Source organism: Heteronotia binoei, chromosome 19 (assembly GCF_032191835.1).
Source record: "Heteronotia binoei isolate CCM8104 ecotype False Entrance Well chromosome 19, APGP_CSIRO_Hbin_v1, whole genome shotgun sequence".
Classification (NCBI taxonomy): domain Eukaryota; kingdom Metazoa; phylum Chordata; class Lepidosauria; order Squamata; family Gekkonidae; genus Heteronotia; species Heteronotia binoei.
In genome coordinates this window covers 38,912,211-38,936,624 of record NC_083241.1, presented here as the reverse complement: position 1 = coordinate 38,936,624, position 24,414 = coordinate 38,912,211, and the positions used below count along the sequence as shown (strand labels likewise).

General features: G+C 50.5%; 1 protein-coding gene across 1 annotated transcript; it reads left to right on the top strand.

Moving 5' to 3' along the window:
* Window positions 1–234: 234 nt before the first annotated feature.
* On the top strand, window positions 235–24,184 carry CRABP1 (cellular retinoic acid binding protein 1). The gene is made up of 4 exons (XM_060260124.1): window positions 235–372; window positions 3,266–3,444; window positions 10,869–10,982; window positions 24,004–24,184. Exons 1-4 carry the CDS (start codon window positions 303–305, stop codon window positions 24,052–24,054), a joined length of 414 nt encoding a protein of 137 aa, XP_060116107.1. The 5' UTR covers window positions 235–302; the 3' UTR covers window positions 24,055–24,184.
* Window positions 24,185–24,414: the final 230 nt, after the last annotated feature.

Sequence of the window (24,414 nt, the reverse complement as noted above, 5' to 3'; positions counted from 1 at the left end):
ATGGGGGGGGGACACCCCAGGGGGTGGCTGGCCAGCCGAAGGGTCAGGGGAGAGGATGATGGATGGGGTGCGCACTTTCAGGACAGGAAGAAGGAGAGCTGTGGGTGAGTGATGGATGGGTGGATCGGAAAGGGGGGGGGGAGAAGCAGATGGATGGATAGATGGGAGGCTGGAGGGGGGGGAGAGAGAGAGGAGGAGAGAGGTTGCCCGGCTCACCAGGTGCCGGCTCAGAAGCGGAGAGCGCTGCCTGGCTGCCGGTTCCCTCACTGCCGTGCTCGCATCCGCTGCCCTCTCTCTCAGCCATGCCCAACTTTGCTGGCATCTGGAAGATGAAGAGCAGCGAGAATTTCGATGAGCTGTTGAAAGTCTTAGGTAAGGGGGAGGTGGAATGTCCACTTAGGATTGGCACTGAAAAGAAGCCTTTGAGCTTTGCAAAAAGGGGGGGGGGGAGGGTCTACTCAGGAGCAAGTGGTGCAGGGACTGAAGGCGGAAGGATGCTAAGAGCCAGTTAAGTGCCAACATGTTTACTGGGGAGGGTGTGTGCGTTTGTAAGCCGCATGGGGGTGGTTTTTTTTACTCCTGAGTAAAGGTGCACGAGCATGCCGAGGATCGTGGCCGTGCAGCCTGAGCCGGCTTCCTCGCAGTTCAGTCCTTACCAACCAGGCCTCAGGTTCAGTGGGAGCTCACAGGCGCACAGCTCCTGAACCTTTCTAAGAGTTCCACCTCCTCCTTCTGAGAGTTCCACCTCCTGGTCCGTTGAATAGTAGGTGCAGCTGCATAACAATCTCTGGATGAGCTCCACCACCTATTTTTCTACAAAATGACTCCTGTTACCAACAATACCGGTATAGAAGTATTAACAGTAAATTAGAACAATATTAAAATAATAATAATTGTTATTGGTATCCTGGGTAGGATCCAGTGATATGAGGGGGCGGGGGGGTCATCTTATTTTTAATAACATCTTGGGGTGCACAGTATAAAGGGGGTACAAAGTGAAGGGAGTAGAATCCCTTTAAAGTAAGTGGTGGTTTTTGTGTTGGGGGCGAGAATGAATGACAGAATTTGAAGCCTGTGTTTGACGCGTCCCTCTTTCATCTCTGCCTTCTTGGAGGCAAGCTGCCCTTTTCAAAGCTCCCCGCACCATTTCATTCTCTACTCCACATCTGGACCACCTTTCACATTCAACCCCTTCCCTTTTTTGTACATCCCCCCCAGGAAGAAATGCTACACAGATTGCCTCAGGACTCTTCAATGCTAGTTTGAAAGGCAAGGCTTCTAAGGAAGAAACCCTAAGCGTTTTGGGAAGGGGGGCGGCTGAATTGCTTTGAGAGCCATTGAGTGAATGGCTGAGTGTGTCCCCACCTGCTCCTAAACCACCACCACCCCCCCAAAAAAAATTGATCAGAGCACCTGCTGTTAATCCAGCTGCGCCTGGCTCAAAAGCATCGGTTCGCTAGGTGATTGAGGGAGGTGGGGTGGGGAAAGCCTCCAGAAAACCGATATATCCCAACAGCTGAAATCAACCTAGCAAAACCTGAACTGTCCATAACACATAGCTACACCTGATTTGGTGTAGCCAGTTTGGTGCAGTGGTTAAGTGCGTGGACTCTTATCCAGGAGAACTGGGTTTGATTCCCCACTCCTCCACTTGCAGCTGCTGGAATGGTCTTGGGTCAGCCATAGCTCTCGCAGGAGTTGTCCTTGAAAGGGCAGCTGCTATAAGAGCTCTCTCAGCCCCACCTCTCACAGGGTGTCTGCTGTGGAGTGGGGGGGGGGAGGTAAAGGAGATTGTGACCGCGCTCTGAGACTCTGAGATTCATAGTATAGGGTGGGATATAAATCCATCATCTTCAACTTCTTCTTCAACCCACTGACTTTTTAAAAGCCCACTGTGCATGCAGCTCCATCCTGGTTCCCAAAACTTCAGGGCAAGATCTATAGTAAAGCCCTCCCTGACTCCATTTGGTTTATTTTCTGTCCTCATGGCCCCCTTCCCAAAACTTTGAGACAGCAAACAGGTAACAACAAAGGTTTGACAAACCTGGAAACCCTATTCAAACTCCAGTTGTCAGCAATAAATGAGGAGTTTAGAGAACTTGCTGGTTGCATATACATATGAAGCTGCCTTATACTGAATCAGACCCTTGGTCCATCAAAGTCAGTATTGTCTTCTCAGACTGGCAGCGGGTCTCCAGAGTCTCAAGCTGAGGTTTTTCACACCTATTTGCCTGGACCCTTTTTTGGAGATGCCAGGGATTGAACCTGGGACCTTCTGCTTCCCAAGCAGATGCTCTACCACTGAGCCACCGTCCCTCCAAAATAAGCAGAGTGAAGAAAAAACTCAAAAAAGTGCTCAAAATGAGATGGTAGCATTGATTAAAAAAAAAGAAGATAGAAATATTTTTCTGCCAAATCTCTCAGGGCAAAGCAATACAATGACCCCATGAGGCGGGTAGGGCTGAGAGTGTAGGACAGGTTGCAGTGAGCATCAAAGGTTGAGATGGGATTCGAACCCAGATTTCTACAGCCCAAAGGCTCTCCTCATGGCCACCATGTGAGACAAGATGCCGGACAAGATGGACCACTGGTCTGACCCAACATAGCTTCTCTTATGTCCATCTAGCAGCAAATTTGACTTCATTAGTGAAATACCAGTTCAACTCTCCTCCACTCTTCGTGCAGAAAGCTCAGGGTGGCCAACATTTAGACTGATGCATTTGATTCTCACAACACCCCTGTAGTGTAGGCGAGGCTCTCACCCACTTATGGTGCCCAAAGCAGATAACAGCTTCATAAAGGCTGAGTTGATGTGAAGTCATTCTGGAGGTCTGCTAACCCATACACTACACAGCCTCTCAGGCCAAACAACTTATGGGACATGAAGCTGTCTTATACTGACTCAGACCATTGGTCCATGAAAGTCAGTATTGTCTACTCAGATTGGCAGCAGCTCTCCAGGGTCTCAGGGCAGAGAGAGGTCTTTCTCATCACCTCCTGCCTGGTCCTCTTAATCGGAGATGCTGGGGATTGAACTTGGGACCTTCTGCATGTCAGGCAGAGGCTCTACCACTGAGCCACAGCGCTTCTCCATGGCTCTCCAGGGTCTCAGGCAGAGGTCTTTCTCATCACCTCCTGCCTGGTCCTCTTAACTGGAGATGCTGGGGATTGAACCTGGGACCTTCTGCATGCCAAGCAGAGGAGCTTCCACTGAACCACCGTGGGCGGGGTCATCCTCACGATTCATCATCCTGTCTTTACCCAGGCGTCAATGCCATGCTCCGGAAAGTGGCCGTGGCAGCCGCCTCCAAGCCGCACGTGGAGATCCGTCAAGACGGCGACCAGTTCTACATCAAAACCTCCACCACTGTTCGCACCACCGAGATCAACTTCAAAGTAGGGGAGAGCTTCGAGGAAGAGACGGTGGACGGCCGAAAATGCCGGGTAAGAGAAGGTTCTCTGTAACACGCGCCTCTCCTAGTTGATGTTGTCCGTTGAAAATTCCAACTCAAAATCAAAACACGATTGGTATTTTGTGTTGTGGAGAGTCAGTCTGGCGTAGTGGTTAAATGCGTGGACTCTTATCTGGGAGAACCGGCTTTGATTCCCCGTTCCTCCACTTGCAGCTGCTGGGATGGCCTTGGGTCAGCCATCGCTCTCATAGGAGTTGTCCTTGAAAGGGCAGCTTCTGGGAGAGCTCTCTCAGACCCACCCGCCTCACAGGGTGTCTGTTTTGGGGGAAGAAGGTAAAGGAGATTGTGAGCCACTCTGAGACTCAGAGTATAGAGCAGGATATAAGTCCATCCTCGTCGTCATCATCTCCTCCTCCTCCTCCGGTCCTGCAAACTGCAGGCCTTTGTGGCTTCCTTGATGGACCCATCTCCTGTTGGGTCTTTCTTTTTTCCTGCTTCCTTCCACTTTTCCTAGCATAGACTCCTAGAATCAGAGTTGGAAGGGACCTCCAGGGTCATCTAGTCCAATCTCCTGCACAATGCGGGAAATTCACCAATTGTCTTTTCCAATAATTCATGTCTTCTGATGATGGTACCAAAGTATGATAGCCTTGGTTGAGTCCTTTTAGTTTCTAGGAAGAAGAAGATGATATTGGATTTATATCCCGCCCTCCACTCCGAAGAGTCTCAGAGCGGCCTACAATCTCCTTTCCCTTCCTCTCCCACAACAGACACTCTGTGAGGTGGGTGGGGCTGAGAGAGCTCTCACAGCAGCTGCCCTTTCAAGGACAACTCCTGCGAGAGTTATGGCTGACCCAAGGACATGCTAGCAGGTGCAAGTGGAGGAGTGGGGAATCAACCCTGTTTCTCCCAGATAAGAGTCCGCACGCTTAACCACTACACCAAACTGGCTCTCCAGTTCAGGCTTGATCAAGAACACACTGATTTGTCTTCCTGGTGGTCCACGGTGTCCATAAAGTGGATTGGTACCGGACTGGTCAAAGACTGACTTTTTTTTTTTTTAGAAAAGGGAGATTTCTGTTTTGTACAGAACAAGGGAGAAAAGCATCAGAATAGCCCAGCTTTATGGAATGCCAAAGTTCAAAATAGACTCCGGTTTGTCTCTAAAAAGCACAACTCATGATGATGTATTCCTTTCAAGGACAACTCCTGCAAGAGCTCTGGCTGACCCAAGGCCGTTCCAGCAGGTGCAAGTGGAGGAGCGGGGAATCAAACCCGGTTCTCCCAGATAAGAGCCAGCGCACTTAACCACTACACCAAACCGGCTCTTACATCATCATGAAATACCCCAAAAGTTTTGAAAGCATCGAAATCCTTAGAAAATGGAGCCCACAAACTGAAGGGGATCAAATATCCCCCTCCCAAAAAATCTCTTTCCAGAATCCTCAAAGCTCTCAAGTTACTCTCAACATTTCTCTGCTTCTGAGGAATATTTAGCCCCCATTAGCTCTGTTATTGAGAGCCCCCCTTTTCATTTGGTTAATTTACGAAGTCATATTTTTCTGCATAGCTAGGGAGTCCATCCGCCCAAGTGTGTAGAGACCCCTACAGTATATGAGGGCGGTCCCAACTTCCAGGTGGGGCCTGGAGATTCCCAGGAATTACAACTGATTTCTAACTCAGCTCCTCTGGAGAAAACGGCTGATTTGGAGGGTGGACGTTAAAGCATTATACCCTGATCCCTCCCCTCCCCTCCCCTGGTTCCATCCCCCAAAGCTCTGAAAACTTCCCAACCCAGGCCTGGTAGCCATTTCTGTGAGGATTTCGTCTTCTACACCAGACACTTTTCTATTAGCTCTGGAGAGGGGAGGGAATAGAAGAAAGCCCTTGGGGGGCAGGTAGCATGTCACATCTGTGTTTTTGTACAGTTCCCAGCGGACAGCTGGCACAGATTAACGTTGCCATAGTGGTAAAAAGCATGATGTGCACCTTCTAGAAAGAGAAACCAGAGACCCAGGGTTCGTGGAACGGCAACGAAATATGGGTCAGGTGTTTCCGGTGCCCTATTTAAAGGCTTTCCAAGCCTGGGAAATGATTGCAGAGGGATCACAGCGTCTTACATTTTATTCCAAGGGGGGAAATCAGTTCGTTAAACCCCTTTGCTGATCTGGACAGCTCTAATCCCAATCTCTTTTTTATTCTGGGGGTGGGAAACACCCTTCATCTGTTTAAGCGGCTACAGATTTGCATGCTTCAATGTGTTTTTCTCTCTCTCCTTTCTGAAGAGGGAGGGGTGGGAACTACGCGTCGTTAGCCAGTTTGGTATAGTGGTTAAGTGTGCTGACTCTTATCTGGGAGAACTGGGTTTGATTCCCCACTCCTCTGCTTGCAGCTGCTGGAATGGCCTTGGGTCAGCCGTAGCTCTCACAGAGGTTGTCCTTGAAAGGGTGGCTTCTGGGAGAACTCTCTCAGCCCCACTCACCTCACAGGGTGTCTGTTGTGGGATGGGGGGGAGAAGTTAGAGGAGATTGTGACTGCTCTGAAACTCGAGATTCAGAGAATAGAGCGGGATATAAATCCAATATCATCATCATCTTCTATTCCAAAAGGATTTTTTTTTTCAAAACAGATTGTTATGAATTGTTGATGTTCACTCTTCTGCATGGAGCACTTTGGAATATATTTGGAACCTCTGCTCCATATGCTTATCCAATCCCCTCTTGAAGCTGTCTAAGCTTGTAGCCGCCACCACCTCCTGTGGCAGTGAATTCCATGTGTTCATCACCCTTTGGGTGAAGAAGGACTTCCTTTTATCCATTCTAACCCAACTGCTCAGCAATTTCATTGAATGTCCACGAGTTCTCGTATTGTGAGAAAGGGAGAAAAGTACTTCTTTCTCTAACTTCTCTATCCCAGGCATAATCTTGTAAACCTCTCTCATGTCACCCCTCAGTTGAGATTGTCTCTCATTTTCATATCAGAAACCGTTTGGCCTTTCCCTTTTTTGCACAGTCAAGTGGCCAGAATTTGAGACTGTAGAAAACAGCAGATGTATGTGTCGATTGTGTTCATATTTGGCTTGATATGAGTGTGGCTGTAGCCACCCCCCCTCTCCCGGACATGTTGACTGAATTGTTACTAAAAGATGTGGGTCCTGCAATAAGAATATTACAAACTTGTGGAGAAAAGTCCGAGTCCTGTTCTGCTGCTTCAGACCAACACAGCTAACCACTAGGGTTGCCAATCCCCAGGTGGGGGCAGTGGATCCCTCGGTTTGGAGGCCCTTTCCCCGCTTCAGGGTCTTCAGAAAGCAGGGGGAGGGGAGGGAAATGTCTGCTGGGAACTCTGCTGTTCCCTATGGAGATTCATTCCCATAGAAAATAATGGAGAATTGATCCGCGGGTATCTGGGGCTCTGGGGGGGGCTATTTTTTGAGGTAGAGCTACCAAATTTTCAGTACAGCATCTAGTCCCTCTCCCCAAAATATCCCCCAAGTTTCAAAACTATTGGACTAGGGGGTCCAATTCTATGAGCCCCAAAAGGAGGTGCCCCTATCCTTCATTATTTCCTATGAAAGGAAGGCATTGAAAAGGTGTGCAGTCCTTTTAAATGTGATGGCCAGGACTCCCTTTGGAGTTCAATTATGCTTGTCACAGCCTTGATCTTGGCTCCACACCTAATGTCTCCTGGCTCCACCCCCAAAGTCCCCAGATATTTCTTAGATTGGACTTGGCAACCCTACTAACCACCTAAATCTATCCTTATACATCTTTACCAGAGTGATCAAAATGTGGAAATAGTTGCCAGAGAATGTAGTGACGGCCACAGGCATAGACGGCTTTAAAGAGGGATTAGACAGATCCACGGAGGAAAGAGAGATCCATCAATGACTGCTAGTCGCGGTGTCAAAAGAGAACCTCCACATTCAGAGGCAGTCAGCCTCTGACTCTCAGAGCCAGGAGGCAACATCCGGGAAAGGCCTCTACGCCTTGTTGTTGACCCCCCCCCCCCCATATGAGACAGGATGCCGGACTGGATGGACTGTTTGGTCTGATCCAGCAGGGCTCTTCTGATGTTCTTATGAAGGCCTCAGCCTCTCTGCCCTGTTGCTAGACCTCCAGAGGAACTGGTTGGCAACTGCGTGAGACAGGAGGCTGGACTAGATGGACCCTCACTGGTCTGATCCAGCGGGGTTCTTCGGATGTTCTTATGAAGGCCTCGGCCTCTATGCCCTGTTGTTGGCCCTCCAGAGGAACTGGCTGGCAACTGTGTGAGACAGGATGGAGAACTAGATGGACCCTCACTGGTCTGATCCAGCGGGGCTCTTCTAATGTTCTTATGAAGGCCTCAGCCTTTCTGCTGCTAGACCTCCAGAGGAAACTGGTTGGCCACTGTGTGAGACAGGATGCTGGACTAAATGGACCCTCTCTGGTCTGATCCAGCAGGGCTCTTTGGATGTTCTTATGAAGGCCTCGGCCTCTAGGCCCTGTTGTTGGCCCCCCAGAGGAACTGGCTGGCAACTGTGTGAGACAGGATGGAGAACTAGATGGACCCTCACTGGTCTGATCCAGCAGGACTCTTCTTGTGCTGTGATGCTCTTTCATAAAATGCTAGTATCAGTCTTGATCCTTCTTTACTCCAAAAAAAGCACCAGCACATTAAACTGAATCCCCCCCCCTCCCCGCCCCGGTTTGGTTTATCTCCAAGAATGAGATTGCAGTCCAAGCTTTCTGGTCTGGGGATCGAGCAGGATTCTGAAGAGGCAGCAATAAAAAAATCCTAGATAAAATTCCTAGATCCCCGGGGCTTCGGGATCTGCACTGGCTGCCAATAACATTCCGAGTCCGGTACAAGGTGTTGGTCATTACCTTTAAAGCCCTATATGGCCTAGGACCTGCCTACCTTAGGGACCGTCTCTCCCCACACGTTCCCCAGAGAGTACTACGATCGGGTTCACAAAACCTGTTAGTAATCCCCGGGCCAAAGGAGGCCCGTCTGAAATCCACCAGAGATCGGGCCTTCTCAGTAACGGTGCCTTACTGGTGGAACCAGCTGTCGGAAGAGGTGAGGGCCCTGCGGGACCTAGGGCAGTTCCGCAGGGCCTGTAAGACAGCCCTCTTCCGGCAGGCCTACAACAACTAACTGACACTGAGAAATTTTTAGATGGAACTAAAATGCATTTAATAGACCGCTGGTTTTTATGTTTTTATGTCTTATTAATTTATTGTTTTAATCTTCTTATGTAAATGTTTTATGCTAAATTTATGTAAGTTTATTATGTTGTAAGCCGCCCTGAGCCACTTCGGTGGGAAGGGCGGGATGTAAGTCTAAATATAAATAAATAAATAAATCTTCAGGACAGAAAACAGATTCAAATTGACTTCCTGCTGATCTGAACACAGAACCTAGCTAATGAAGGCCCAGTCAAAAAGGACAGTATTTCAACCAGAGCTAAAACAGACCCTCCCCCCAAGTTTTCACCTTGTATTCTAACTCTGCTGGCTCCAGACTGGGAAATACCTGGAGATTTTGGGGCTGGAATCTGGGGAGGGCGGGGCTTGGAGAGAGGAAGGACCTCAGCAAGGTATAATACCACAGAGTCCACCTTCCAAGGAAGCCATTTTCCCCCAGGGGAGCTGATCTTGATCATCTGGAGATCAATTATAATAGGGGGAAGATTTCCTGGTGCCACCTGGGGGTTGGCAACTATATCTGGATGAGGAGCTTCAGAAGAGCAGAATTTGGGGAGAGAAAGAGGATTACCAGTTCCAGGTTGAGAAACAGCTGGAGATTTGGATGGTGGAGACTGAGGAGAGAAGAAAGTGGGTTATGAGCGGGTTATGTCATAGGATGTACCAGGGGTGGCCAAACTTGCTTAACATAACAGCCACATAGGAGAAATGTCAGATTTTTGAGAGCCGCAAGACATGAACATCAGACGTTTGAGAGTTGCAAGACAGGAAGGCTGGCAGACAGGCAGGCAAATAGATTGGCAGGGGGGAGGTAGAAAGAAAGCAACTTTAACTTTAAATGCATTCTTTAAGCTGCCAGCTGGCTTGACTTGGCGAAGTGATTTAAAGAGACAAATGCCTTCTCAGAGAGCCACACAATATGTGTGAAAGAGTCACATGTGGCCCTTGAGCTGCAGTTTGGCCACCTCTGGAATGTACCTTTTAAAGCAGCCATTTTCTCCAGGGAACCGGATGTCTGAAGTCTGGAATTCAGTTGGAATACTGGGAGATCTCCAGCCACTGTCAGGAGGCTGGCAACCCTAGATCTTCAGCAGGGTATAATGTCACAGAGTCTATCCTCCTCTGCAACCATATTCTCCAGGGGAACTGACCTTTATTGTCTGGAGAGACCTGTTGCATTTCCTGTCAGTCTCCAGGCTCCACCTGGAAGCTGTTAACGTTAAACAGACCCCTTCTTGAATACTTGAAAGGTTAAATTTACATCCGTGGGTTGCCTAGTTTGTTTTCCTCCTCATTATCAATCTCGTATTGCTCTTCCATTCCTGCAATTAGGCTCTTTAGAATCAGAAGGAGAGCTTACCATCTGGACTGTAGTATCCAAGTATACTCTCTGTATTGGTCACTGTCTGTCTGTGGAAAGACAGTCAACAGTGCTAAACTGTGTTTTCTTGGGTGTGTGAAGGAATGGGAACATAAGTACATAAGAGAAGCTGTGTTGGATCAGGCCAGTGACCCATCCGCTCTGTGCATACAGTAGCCAAAACCCAGGTGCCATCAGGAGGTCCACCAGTGGGGCCAGAACGCCAGAAGCTTGGTGCCCCCCAGTCACCAAGAATGCAGAGCATCATTGCCCCAGACATAAGAACATAAGAGAAGCCATGCTGGATCAGGCTAATGGCCTATCCAGTCCAACACTCTGTGTCACACAGTGGCCAAAACCCAGATGCCATCAGGAGGTTCACTGGTAGAGCCAGAACTCCAGAACCCCTCTCACTGTGACCCTCCAAGCACCAAGGGTACACAGCATCACTGCCCCAGACATAATGTTCCATCTATACCTTGTGGCTAATAGCCACTGATGGACATAAGTACATAAGCGCTCTGTATCACACAGTGGCCAAACCCCAGGTGCCATCAGGAGGTCCACCAGTGGGGCCAAACTCCAGAAGCCCTCCCAAAGCACCAAAAATAAAGAGCATCACTGCCCTGGACAGAGTGTCCTATCTGTACATTGAAGCTAATAACCACGGGTGGGCCTCTGCTCCATATGTTTCTCTAATCCCTCTTGAGGTGTCTGCACTTGTAGCCGTCACCACTTCCTGCAGCAGGGAATTCCACCTGTTAATGACCCTTTGGATGAAGGAGGACTTCCTTCTCATAGAATCATAGAGTTGTAAGGGACCTCCAGGGTCATCTAGTCCAACCCCCTGCACAATGCAGGAAACTCACAAATACCTCCCTTCTCTCTGCTTTTGTCCTGCAGAGTTTAGCCACTTGGGAGAACGAAAACAAGATCTACTGCAAGCAAACTCTTCTGGAAGGAGAAGGTCCCAAGACATACTGGACGCGGGAGCTGGCTGGCGACGAACTGATCCTGGTAAGAACTTTGAGCAGAAGGCTCACTTTACGGTTCTCCCCTGCCCTGGAGAGCCAGTTCGGTGCAATTGTTAAGTGCGTGGACTTAACCAGGTTTGATTCCCCACTTCTGCACTTGCAGCTGCTGGAATGGCCTTGGGTCAGCCATAGCTCTCGCAGAGCTGTCCTTGAAAGGGCAGCTGCTGTAAGAGCTCTCTCAGCCCCACCCACCTCACAGGGTGTCTGCTGTAGGCAGGGGCGGCGCTGGGGTTTTTGCCACTCCAGGCCGCCCGCATGGCTGCGCCCCCCCCCCCCCCCCGGACTTGGAAGAAAGCACGAACTGGGGCTCAGTTCCGCTGCTCTCAGCTTCCGGGGTCTGCGACCATGGAAGCTGAGAGCAGTGGAGCAGTGGGAGAGGGCGCCTGCAGGTACTCTGTAAGCAAGGTGGTGTCCGAGGCAGCCGTCTACCTTGCCAACTCCCACACGCCGGCCCTGGTTGTGGGGGAAGAAGGTGAAAGAGATTGTGAGCCACTCTGAGACTCAGAGTATAAATCCAATATCATCATCACCACCACCATCATCAACACTGATGCAAAAAAAAAAAAAGCTCCCTGCTTTCTTAGGAGGAGAAACAGAGCTTCTCAAACAAAATGCATTATGTTGGCCCATTATGCCAGCCTCCAGGTGGGACCTAGAGATCCCCTGGAATTACAGCTCATCTTCAGACTGCAGAGATCAGTTCCCCTGGAGAAAAGGGTGCTGCGGCGTTGTACACCACTGAGGGCCCTGTCCTCTCCAGGCTCTGTCCCCAAATCATCAGGAGTTCCATTTTCTCATGGGGAACTATTAAGAACATAAGAGAAGCCATGTTGGATCAGGCCAATGACCCCTCCAGTCCAACACTTTGAGTCACACATAAGAACATAAGAGAAGCCATGTTGGATCAGGCCAATGACCCCTCCAGTCCAACACTTTGAGTCACACATAAGAGAAGCCATGTTGGATCAGGCCAATGGCCCATCCAGTCCAACACTCTGTGTCACATAAGAGAAGCCATGTTGGATCAGGCCAATGACCCCTCCAGTCCAACACTTTGAGTCACACATAAGAACATAAGAGAAGCCATGTTGGATCAGGCCAATGACCCCTCCAGTCCAACACTTTGAGTCACACATAAGAACATAAGAGAAGCCATGTTGGATCAGGCCAATGACCCCTCCAGTCCAACACTTTGAGTCACACATAAGAACATAAGAGAAGCCATGTTGGATCAGGCCAATGGCCCCTCCAGTCCAACACTCTGTGTCACATAAGAACATAAAAGAAGCCATGTTGGATCAGGCCAATGGCCCATCCAGTCCAACACTCTGTGTCATACATAAGAACATAAGAGAAGCCATGTTGGATCAGCCAATGGCCCATCCAGTCCAACACTTTGAGTCACACATAAGAACATAAGAGAAGCCATGTTGGATCAGGCCAATGGCCCATCCAGTCCAACACTCTGTGTCACATAAGAACATAAAAGAAGCCATGTTGGATCAGGCCAATGGCCCATCCAGTCCAACACTCTGTGTCACATAAGAACATAAGAGAAGCCATGTTGGATCAGGCCAATGACCCCTCCAGTCCAACACTTTGAGTCACACATAAGAACATAAGAGAAGCCATGTTGGATCAGGCCAATGGCCCATCCAGTCCAACACTCTGTGTCACACATAAGAACATAAGAGAAGCCATGTTGGATCAGGCCAATGGCCCCTCCAGTCCAACACTCTGTGTCACATAAGAACATAAAAGAAGCCATGTTGGATCAGGCCAATGGCCCATCCAGTCCAACACTCTGTGTCATACATAAGAACATAAGAGAAGCCATGTTGGATCAGCCAATGGCCCATCCAGTCCAACACTTTGAGTCACACATAAGAACATAAGAGAAACCATGTTGGATCAGGCCAATGGCCCATCCAGTCCAACACTCTGTGTCACATAAGAACATAAAAGAAGCCATGTTGGATCAGGCCAATGGCCCATCCAGTCCAACACTCTGTGTCACATAAGAACATAAGAGAAGCCATGTTGGATCAGGCCAATGACCCCTCCAGTCCAACACTTTGAGTCACACATAAGAACATAAGAGAAGCCATGTTGGATCAGGCCAATGACCCCTCCAGTCCAACACTTTGAGTCACACATAAGAACATAAGAGAAGCCATGTTGGATCAAGCCAATGGCCCATCCAGTCCAACACTCTGTGTCACATAAGAACATAAAAGAAGCCATGTTGGATCAGGCCAATGGCCCATCCAGTCCAACACTCTGTGTCATACATAAGAACATAAGAGAAGCCATGTTGGATCAGCCAATGGCCCATCCAGTCCAACACTTTGAGTCACACATAAGAACATAAGAGAAGCCATGTTGGATCAGGCCAATGGCCCATCCAGTCCAACACTCTGTGTCACATAAGAACATAAAAGAAGCCATGTTGGATCAGGCCAATGGCCCATCCAGTCCAACACTCTGTGTCACATAAGAGAAGCCATGTTGGATCAGGCCAATGGCCCATCCAGTCCAACACTCTGTGTCACACATAAGAACATAAGAGAAGCCATGTTAGATCAGCCAATGGCCCATCCAGTCCAACACTCTGTGTCACACAGTGGCTAAAAAAAACCCCCAGTGCCATCAGGAGGTTCACAAGTGGGGCTAGAAGCCCTTCCACTTTGCCTGCCTCCCAAACACCAAGAATACAGAGCATCACTGCCCCAGACGGTTCCAACAATACGCTGTGGCTAACAGCCACTGATGGACATCTGCTCCATATTTTTACCCAATCCCCTCTCGAAGCTGGCTATAAGAACACCTTATATGTTATCTGTAGTCTGAAACATCTGATTTGATTCCAGAAAGATCACCAGGCCCCGCCTGGAAATTGGCAACCATCAGGACACCCAACTACAATTTCTTTTGTAAAAATTAGCACCAGGCAGCTCAGCTATTCTTGTCACATCTAATTCAGCCACGGCACAACAGCCTTAAGCATACACTTCAGAGATTCAGTTCATGGACTTGCAAAATAAATAAAGTCATGTCAATATTTAAGCTTCCACGTCAATCCCACTCGCTCGATTTTCTACTGCATGCTCTGATTTAAACCAGATTTCAGATGGTGACAGATGACTACGCTCAAGACAAGTCTTTGAAAACAGCTGCTCATACCCCCCAACTTCCCCCATATTTTATATCGTAATTGCTTCAAAGTGTAAGAAAGGATTTCTCCACCTATTCCTGAGGAAAGCAACGATTGGGGGGGGGGGGGGGGGAGTTTAATAATAAAAAAAATAGCCTCAAACCAGATTTTGTACAGTTCACAGATCAAGCCATAAGGGAGGGGGAGACCTCCAAACCAATTATCACTGCAGTCCAAGATCAGAACTCGGAAGGGGTCTGGGAAGCTAAGGGTCTTTCCTCTCCTGGAGGGAAAAAAATCACACCATAACTGATTAAAACCCAGGTTGCTGAGGGGCAAAGACGGATGAATGAACATTCTTTTAAACACCCAGTTGCTGAATTGTGAAATCGAACGCGGCAGGTGAGAAGGTCTGATATCCCCTTTGGAAGCTTGTGCACATCTTTGATCACGAGAAGCCCTTTTCCTTTCAAGACAGGCTTTGAACAGAACTTTTAATCTATGGCCTATTAGAATTTCCTTAGCTGAATAATTTTGTCCTAACGTGCGGTTACCAGACTCCAGTTGGAACCTGGGGATCCCCCCAAAACTGCATCTCAGTTTCAGACAACAGAGATCAGTTCCCCTGAAGAAAATGGCTGCTTTGGAGGGTGGAGTCTCGAGCAGATGGTCACAGAACCTACCAGGAGTGGGGCGATCCTGGGTTTGGTCCCAAGTAATGCCCAAGACTTGGTGAGAGATGTAAAAGTGATCGCACTGCTTGGGAGCAGTGACCATAACGTTATTGATTCACCATTTGTATAAATAGGGAGTTGCCCCAAAAGACCAGCACAACCACGTTTAACTTTAAAAGGGGTAAATTCTCTGAGATGAGGAGGCATGTGAAGAGGAAACTGAAAGGAAAGGTAGATACAGTCAAAACCCTTGGGGAAGCTTGGAGGCTATTTAAAACGACAATCCTAGACGCTCAGATAAAATATATACCACAAGTTAGGAAACGCACAAACAGGTATAAGAAAAGGCCTGCATGGTTAACAAACAAAGTAATGGAAGCTGTAAAAGGTAAGAAGGACTCCTTTAAGCGGTGGAAAGCTAGTCCAAGTGAGATTAATACAAGGGAACACAGGCTGTGGCAAATCAAATGCAAGACTGTGATCAGGCAGGCAAAAAGGGACTATGAGGAGCATATTGTAAAAAACATAAAGACCAACAATAAAAATTTCTTCAAATATATTAGAAGCAGGAAACCAGATAGGGAGGCAGTGGAACCCCTGGATGGCCAAGGGGTAAAAGGATTACTGAAGTAGGATAGGGAAATGGCTGAGAAGCTGAATGCATTTTTTTCCTCCGTCTTCACTGTGGAAGACGAGAAGTGTTTGCCTGCTCCAGAGCCACTAATTTTGGAAGGGGTGTTGAAAGACCTGAGTCAGATTGAGGTGACAAGAGAGGAGGTCCTACAACTGATTGACAAATTAAAAACTAATGTCACCAGATCCCATTGGCATACATAGACAGGTTGCTTACCTGTAACTGTAGATCTTCGAGTGGTCATCTGTGCATTCACACTTGTGGGATGTACTGCGCCTGCGCTGGTCCCCAGTCGGTATCTGTAAGAAAGCCCGGGAAAGATTTCCGCGGACGGCGCCACTGGGCATGCGCCAGCGCCCCACTGCGCAGGCCCAACGGCGCCACCGCGGCAATCCCACCAGTTCCTTCTTGACCGCTGAAAGCCCCTAAGGAAGGGAGACCGTCAGCAGTGGGGAAGGAGGGTGGGTAGTGTGAATGCACAGATGACCACTCGAAGATCTACAGTTACAGGTAAGCAACCTGTCTATCTTCTTCGTGGTCTCTGTGCATCACACTTGTGGGAGATTAGCAAGCAAGTCATACCTGGAGGTGGGAAGACGGTCAACCGGAGATGACAGATTGTAGCACCGCAGTCCCCAACCGGGTCCTCTGCTGAGCATGCACGTCCAACGCGTAGTGCTTCATGAAAGCATGCGGGGACGACCAGGTAGCAGCTTTGCAGACATCAGCCAGAGGCACGCCCTTCAGGAACGCCACCGATGTCGCCATCGCTCGTGTGGAGTGGCCACGTACAGGTCCAGGCAGTGGCCTCTTTGCTAGGAGGTAGCAGAGCTTGATGGTCTCTGTCAACCATTTCGAGAATCTCTGTGAAGAAATCTTGTCACCCATTCTGGGTGCGGTGTAGGAAACGAATAACTGCTGTCCCTTACGGAAGGACTTGGATCGGCTTAGGTAGAAAAGCAGGGCACGCCGGACGTCTAGGGAGTGAAGCCGACGCTCCTCGTCCGAGGAGGGGCTAGGGAAGAAAGCGGGGAGCCACACTTCCAGGTTGAGGTGGAATTGGGAGGGCACCTTAGGAAGGAAGTTGATATCAGGGGCCAGGGAGACGCCCGACTCTCTAAAGGCTAGGTAGGGGTAGTCACAACGCATCGCCGTGAGTTCCCCCACCCGGCGTGCGGAGGTGATGGCCACTAGGAAGGCAGTCTTCCAGGACAGAAGCTGCAGGGAACATGAGGCCATGGGTTCGAAGGGCCGCCTGGTTAATCTGTCTAGGACTATTGACAAATCCCACAGTGGGGTGGGGGGTTTGGACGGTGGATGCAGTCTAAATAGCCCCTTCATGAACTTCTTGGACTGGGGATGGGCGAAAACGGAGTACCCAGCCACAGGTTCGTGAAAGGCAGAAATGGCTGCCAAGTAGACCTTAATGGAGGAAAACACCAAGCCCGCGTCTACTAGGGACAACAAGAAATCAAAGACTGCCGGCAGGCCAGCCTCCCTAGGTGCGACTGGCCGGCCAGCCATGAAGTCCGAGAACCTCTTCCACTTCCTGTCATAGGATGCCCTGGTGGAGGGCTTCCTGCTATTCAACAGGACCTCCTGGACCCTACCCGAGAACTCTAAGGGTCTATGCGCCACGCCGTCAGTTTCAGGTGTGGCACGTTGTGGTGTAGCACCCGCCCCCGTTGGGACGACAGGAGGTCTGGTTCCGCTGGAAAGTGGTAGAAGTTCCCCCCCGACATGGTCAGTAGGGAGGCGAACCAGTTCTGGCGGGGCCACCAGGGGGTCACCAGGATACAGCGTGGCCTCTCCCTCGCTAACTTGTTTATTACCCTGGTCAGCAGAGGGAGAGGAGGGAACAGATAGAGGAAGCGGCCCTCCCACGGGATGAGGAGCCCGTCCCCCAGGGATGCAGGGTCTGCACCCCCTCTGGAGCAAAACATAGGGCACTTCTTGTTGCCTGCCGTGGCGAAGGCATCCAGCTGTGGGTACCCCCAGAGCTGGAAAACTGGTTGTAGGAAACGCCACTGAAGTTCCCACTCGTGCGGGGAGGCCCCCCCCCTGCTCAGAGAGTCCGCTTGAATGTTGAGGACCCCTGGGAGGTGTGCGGCCTTCACGAAGACGTCGTGCTGGATGCATTCCGTCCACAATTCTATTGCCAACGCACAGAGGCGGCGGGACACTGTCCCGCCCTGCCTGTTGATGTACGCCAAAGCGGTGGTGTTGTCTGTGAGTAGTGCCACTGTCCTCCCTATCAACTTTGGGCGGAAGGAACGAAGGGCAAAGTGAACCGCTAGTAGCTCCAGATAGTTGATATGGTGCACAGCCAGCTTGGGAGGCCACTGGCCCCCCACACACAGGCCTTCCATGTGGGCGCCCCAGCCCCACTGGGAGGCATCGGTGGTGATGGTCACTGAGGGCGGTGGGAGGTGGAAGGGAGCTCCCTGGCAGATATTGTCTCTGGATCCCCACCACTGGAGCGATTGGAGCGTCATAAGGGGAATAGTGAACCTCTTTCGAGGTGAGTCTCTGTTCGGGCGAAACTGGCGAAGAAACCATAGCTGTAGGTCCCTCATCCTCAGTTTCGCGTAAAGAAGCACGCTTGTCGTTGCTGCCATCAGTCCCAGCATTCGCTGAAGTTGCTTTACTGTGCCCCAGCCTTGGTTCTGGAGTAACTGTACTGAGTTGGTGATGTCCTCTGCCCTTTGGGCGGGGAGGAAAGCTCGATGGAGGTTTGTGTCCAGCACTGCCCCTATGAACTGCACTGTCCTTGATGGAGTGAGATTTGACTTTTCTAGATTGACCTGCAGGCCCAGGGCATCGAGAAGGTGCAGTGTGGCTGTGATGTGGGTAGACAGACTTTCTCTTGAATTGGCTACCAGGAGCCAGTCGTCTATGTATGGGAAGACTATCACCCCCTGCAGCCGCAGGTAGGCGGCCACGACGCTCATCATCTTTGTAAACACCCTGGGTGCCGTGGAGAGGCCGAAGGGTAGGGCAGTGAACTGGAAGTGTTGTGAGCCTATTGCAAACCTGAGAAACTTTCTGAACTCTGGGTGGATGCTGATGTGAAAGTAAGCATCCTTGAGGTCTAGAGTGGCCATCCAGTCTCCTTGGTTGATGAGGGGCAGGATGGATTGCAGTGTGGACATCCTGAACTTTCGATACAGGATGAATTTGTTCAGATTCCGGAGGTCCATGATGGGCCTTAATCCCCCATCTCTCTTCGGGACTAGGAAGTAGCGGGAGTAGAAACCACCCGTCCTGGTTTCCGATGGTAATTTCTCTATGGCTTGTTTCTGTAGGAGGGTGTCCACCTCCGCCAGCAGAGGTGGGGATGGGGGGGTGGTGATCACCACTGACTGTGTTGGAATCTGAGCAAAGTCTATTTTGTAGCCCTCTTGGATGACAGAGAGGACCCACCTGTCTGAGGAGACCAGCTCCCAGGCAGGCAGGAAAGGGCGAAGGCGGATGGTGGGCTGGGTGGTGGCAACGACGCGTGGTGCAGGAAAGTCAAAGCCCCTGCTTGGCGGGGCGGGTGCCCTTCGGTTTGCCTGATGGCTGGGCACTGTAGCGCCCTCTGTTGTTGCCCGAGTAGGCCTGCTTGTCGGGCTGTGGAGGGCGTGGTCGCCACTGTTGGTCCGAAGATGGCTTATGCGGAGTCTTTCTCGACCAGGACCTGCTCCACTGTCTGGCTCTGGGTTGTCTGGGAAGTGGCTGCACCCCAAGGCTCCTAGAGATCTTAAGGTTCTTATCTAGTTCCTGCAGTGCGGTGTCCGTGGTGGAACTAAAGAGTCCGTCCCCTTCAAATGGCAGGTCCTCGATAAGCGCCCTGGTGTCTTGTTGCAGGGCGGTCGATCTCAGCCAGGAGTGCCTGCGAATGGAGACAGCGGACATGATTGCCGCAGCTGAAACGTCCACTAGGTGCTTGGCTGCTGTTAGTTGCTGCTTTGCGACCTTCTGGCCCTCGTGCAGCAGTGCCTTGGCGGTGGTTTTCTTGTCATCCGGTAGGAAGGACAGGAGGGGGGACAGCTGCTCCCACATGGCGTATTGGTATCTGGCCATACAGGCCGTATAGTTCGATACCTTGGCGCCGAGGGACCCCGCCGAGTAGATCTTCCTCCCCATGGCGTCGAGTTTCTTCCCCTCCTTGTCAGGGGGGGTAGAGTGCACCTTACGTGACCTCGAGGAAGAGGAGACGATGGCTGAATTTGGTCTGGGATGCGTGAACAGAAATTCAGCCCCCGCCTCTTGGACCTTGTACATGTGGTCCAGTTTTCTTGAAGACACCGGTGCAGAGGATGGCTTCTTCCACGGATCCTTGAGCGCCTGGAGCATGACCTTTGTCATTGGGAGGGAGACGGCTGGAGAAGTGTCCTTCTGGACGATATCAAAAACACTATCGTCCACGGTTGGCTTGGGTTGAGAGATGGGGAGGGAGATGGTCGCTGCCATTCTTTTGACCATCTCCGCATAGGAGCGTAGGTCCTCAGAGGGCGAGACTGGGAGGTCCTCTGACGTGTTGGGGTCCGGTGAGGGCTCCCAGGTTCTCTCCTCGTCGCTTTCCGACCCCGACGGGGAGGACTCTCCTCGGCCCGAGCGCTCCGATAGGCGCGGTGATGGCTCCCTTCGCGGCGACCGGGTCGGTGTCGGTGTTCGGCGCGGAGGCTCCGTCGGTGTGACGCGTTTGTCCCGAGGAGTCGTGGCCGATCCTCGAGGATGCTTGGACCGATGCGATGTCCTGGAGAGCGAGGATAGCTCAGATTGATGCTCCCAGTCCGGGTGGTCGAGTGGCTGATGCCAATGATATTGGGGGCAGCAGGGATACGTCGACTGCCATCGATGGTGCTCCCAATGCGGCATCGATGGGTAGTGGCGTGGCTCGACCGAAGGCTCCCTTGGCCTCACGCGCTTGGGTGCCGCAGGCGTTGTCACGTCGACCGGTGGAAGAGACTCGACGTCCGATGCCGAGTCGAAGCTCCGCTGACGAGACGCCACCGATGGAGACCGACGGGTGAGGTCGATCTCCACGTCGTGTGTCGAGGACTGCAGCCGATGGTCGCTGGGTCCAGGCGTCGGGGAGGTACGACGTCGATGCGCGCTAGCCCGTGGAGTTGAAGGGCTGCGTGGTCGATGGCCGCTAGCCCGCGGAGTTGGAGGGCTGCGTGGTCGATGGCCGCTAGCCCTTGGTGTCGGAGGGCTGCGCTGCCTTCTCGCGCTAGCCCCTGGAGTAGCGGGGGTGCGGAGAGGAGAGGGGGGAACCCTTCTCACTGGGTCGGTGCCGATCGGTGCCGACACGTCGGGGGGAGGCGGAGGGGAGCGTGGCCGTTTCCGCTTCTCCTTGCTCTTCGCCTTCTTAGAGGATTCATGTCCCGAATCCTCCCGTCGTTTCTTCTGGGGCCTCTCGACCGACTCGTCGGTGGGCCGTTTCGCCGACTGCTGCTCCTTCTGCGGGACAACGTCGACCGGGGCTGCATCGGCCGATGGGGCCTTCGGGGTTTGGGCGGCAGCCATTTTCGGTACCGATGCCGAGGAAGACGCCGTTTGCTTCGGAGGGCGAAGTGCCGAGGCAGTTAGTGCGGCCGAGAGCCTAGCCGCTCTATTCTTTCTGGTCTGCTTCGAAAAGCGGAGGCAATGCGGGCAGGCTTCCACGCGGTGTCCTTCGCCGAGGCAGAGCAGACACAAAGAGTGGCCGTCGGGCGGGGCGATTTTCTTGCCGCAGGCCTGGCACCTCTTAAAAAATCCCCAGCGACTGTCCATAGACAGCGGTTGCTGGGAAAAATCCTCTCAGAATCCTCTGAGAGGAGGAAAAAACTAGGGGCGAGGGGGGGGAAGTCCCGGAGGACAAGAAACCCCACCGCGACACGCACCCGAACGAAAACGCACTTTTTTTTTTTTTTTTTTTTTTAAACTAACTAACTATGGAACTAACTAACTACTACACTACAGAAAACAATAAACAGGCTAATATTTACAGGAGGCTCGGGGAAAAAGGGGTAGAAAAAACCCAAAGCTCACCGACCGGGAACACGAGGAAACACAACTCTTCGCGCAGCGGTCAGAAAGGAACTGGTGGGATTGCCGCGGTGGCGCCGTTGGGCCTGCGCAGTGGGGCGCTGGCGCATGCCCAGTGGCGCCGTCCGCGGAAATCTTTCCCGGGCTTTCTTACAGATACCGACTGGGGACCAGCGCAGGCGCAGTACATCCCACAAGTGTGATGCACAGAGACCACGAAGAAGATCCAAGAGTTCTGAAAGAACTCAAAGTTGAACTTGGTGGATCTCCTGACAAAAATATGTAATCTTTAATTGAAACCTGCCTCCGTTCCTGAGGACTGGAAGGTAGCAAATGGGATGGAGAAAGTAGAGAAATAAGTACTTTTCTCCCTTTCTCACAATACAAGAACTCTTAGGCATTCAATGAAATTGCTGAGCAGTCAGGTTAAAACAGATAAAAGGAAGTACTTCTTCACCCAAAGGGTGATTAACATGTAGAATTCACTGCCACAGGAGGTGGCGGCGGCTACAAGCATAGCCAACTTCAAGAGGGGATTGGATAAAAAAATTGGAGCAGAGGTCCATCAGTGGCTATTAGCCACAGTTTGTGTGTGTGTGTGTGTGTGTGTGTGTGTGTGTGTGTATATATATATATATAATATATATATATATAGGCCACTGTGTGACACAGAGTGTTGGACTCGATGGGCCATTGGCCTGATCTAACATGGCTTCTCTTATGTTCTTATGTTCAATGTACCCCATTGAAGTCCTTTTCTCCACGCGCTACATCCCCAAATTTCCTGGAGTTTTCCAACCTGGATCTGAGAACCCAGCTTCCCCATAGGGGGCCGCATTCTACTGGGGCATGCATGGGCATTGTTTCTTCCCTTCCCTCTATTCCCTTTAGCTCTTTTGGGGAGATCTAATATTAGAACAAAGAGCCCTGCGGCGCAGAGTGGTAAAGCTGCAGTACAGCAGTCCAAACTCTCTGCTCATGACCTGAGTTCGATTCCAGCAGAAGCTGGGTTCAGGTAGGCGGCTCAAGGTTGACTCAGCCTTCCATCCTTCCGAGGTTGGTAAAATGAGTACCCAGCTTGCAGGGGGGGGGCGGGGGCGGAAGGAAATGTAGATGACTGGGGAAGGCAATGGCAAACCACCCCATAAAAAGTCTGCCATGAAAATGTCGTGATGCGACGTCACCCCAGAATCGGAAACGTCTGGTGCTTGCACAGGGGATTACCTTTACCTTTTTAATATTAGAACACTTATTTTAAAACAATCATTCATTATTTACTTAAAAAATATTTCATGCAAAGCCATGTGCAAGGTCTATTATTACCTTCTCCATCAGGGCAGCGGGTGTTCCTGGACTCAGCCAATGCCCACTCCTCTTCAGATTGGTGTATTCAGTCCACTGGCAGACATGCAGAGGTGCTGCTGAGCTGTGAAACTATGCCACAACTGTTCTAGAAAAGAAGTTATTATTCCTAAACACAGAGAACAAAAAACAAGAAATATAGGCAAAAGATGTGGACAATGGCTGGAACAGCAGTTTCTAACTCACAGGGCAAGTCTTCATTTTCTGTGAGAGTGGAAGGCAGCGAGCCATGACCATGGACTCATGCAGAGACTCAACGACCAACCTCCTTCTCTGAGTTTCTGCTTCATCTGTGCATCAGGAGCAATGTAATGACTAGATCGTACCCGATGAAGAATGGTGGCAGAATTATAAACCACTACACTGGCTGATTGGAGTGTGGGGGGGGCAAAGCAGTATTTAGGGTCACCAGCTCTAGGCTGAATTCCTGGATATTTGGGGGTGGGGCCTAGGTTTCTTTGTCTTAGAAATATTTGTCTTAAGTGCTTTGGAATCAAATAGAGTGCCTTGTCTAAAATAATTACTTGAAAACTTGGACTTAATCGTGCAATTAATTAATTGGACACACAAAATATACAGGGTGGACATACAAACCACTATGATGGCATAGTTTGGTACATGCCACTGCTATCTGGGGTTCACTGAGGAATAAGTAATCGGAACGAGGGATTGTCTAGAATCCTTGTGTGGGCTAAGACTGCATATTGGACTTCTCAGGGACTTGATGGTTTCCATTTGAGAACTAATGAGTGTGAACTTATAATGGACTTTGTGAATTAATTTGTTTATTGGACTTTATGTACTCTGCCTGTTGCTTTAATGCTCTATGTTAAGAGGCAATAATATTGTGTAAAAATATAACAAGGTTCAGTTACCACTGACATTAACGAAAATTGTTTTTTATTTGTGTGCTATTACAGCTAACGGTGTGTTGGTTCAATTTGGTCTTTCATGCTATAATCCTTAAGTATTTTTTATCCTCTCACCAGGAGATTGACAGCCCTGGCAACATACGATCTCTTCTGCTTATAGATCCTCGGCGAGCTTTAATTCATTTCACAGATACTGAGCTAGACACCTTCCCTCACTGGAATGATAAAGGCAGCATTGGGTCGCTTCTGCACTCTTATCTGTTGACAGTTTCTCCCTCTCTTTTCCTTTCTAGACTTTTGGAGCCGATGACGTCGTGTGCACAAGAATTTACATACGGGAGTGAAAGACGCCAGCTGCCATCTCGCTGTCGGGGATAAAGAGAAGGATTAAACTGGCAGATGTGGCGAGGAAATCTTGCATGGTAAACTATCCGTGGGGGTCTCTCTCGAGAACAGCGCCGACGTGGCCACGCATCCCCTCTTCGTCGTCTCCTGCCTCTTGCTTTGTTTCGGTTCCGTAACCTGTTAGAACTGTCTCCCACCCCACCCCCACGCTGTTCGCTTCATAGCTACACATTTGTATGGCTCGATCGATAATTAAATTGATTGGATGTCATTCCCAAGTGGCTTTTTTTAAAAAAAAACCCCCATCTTCATTTTTCATGTGGAAGAGTGGCGCAACACCCATCACTCACAAAGACCAT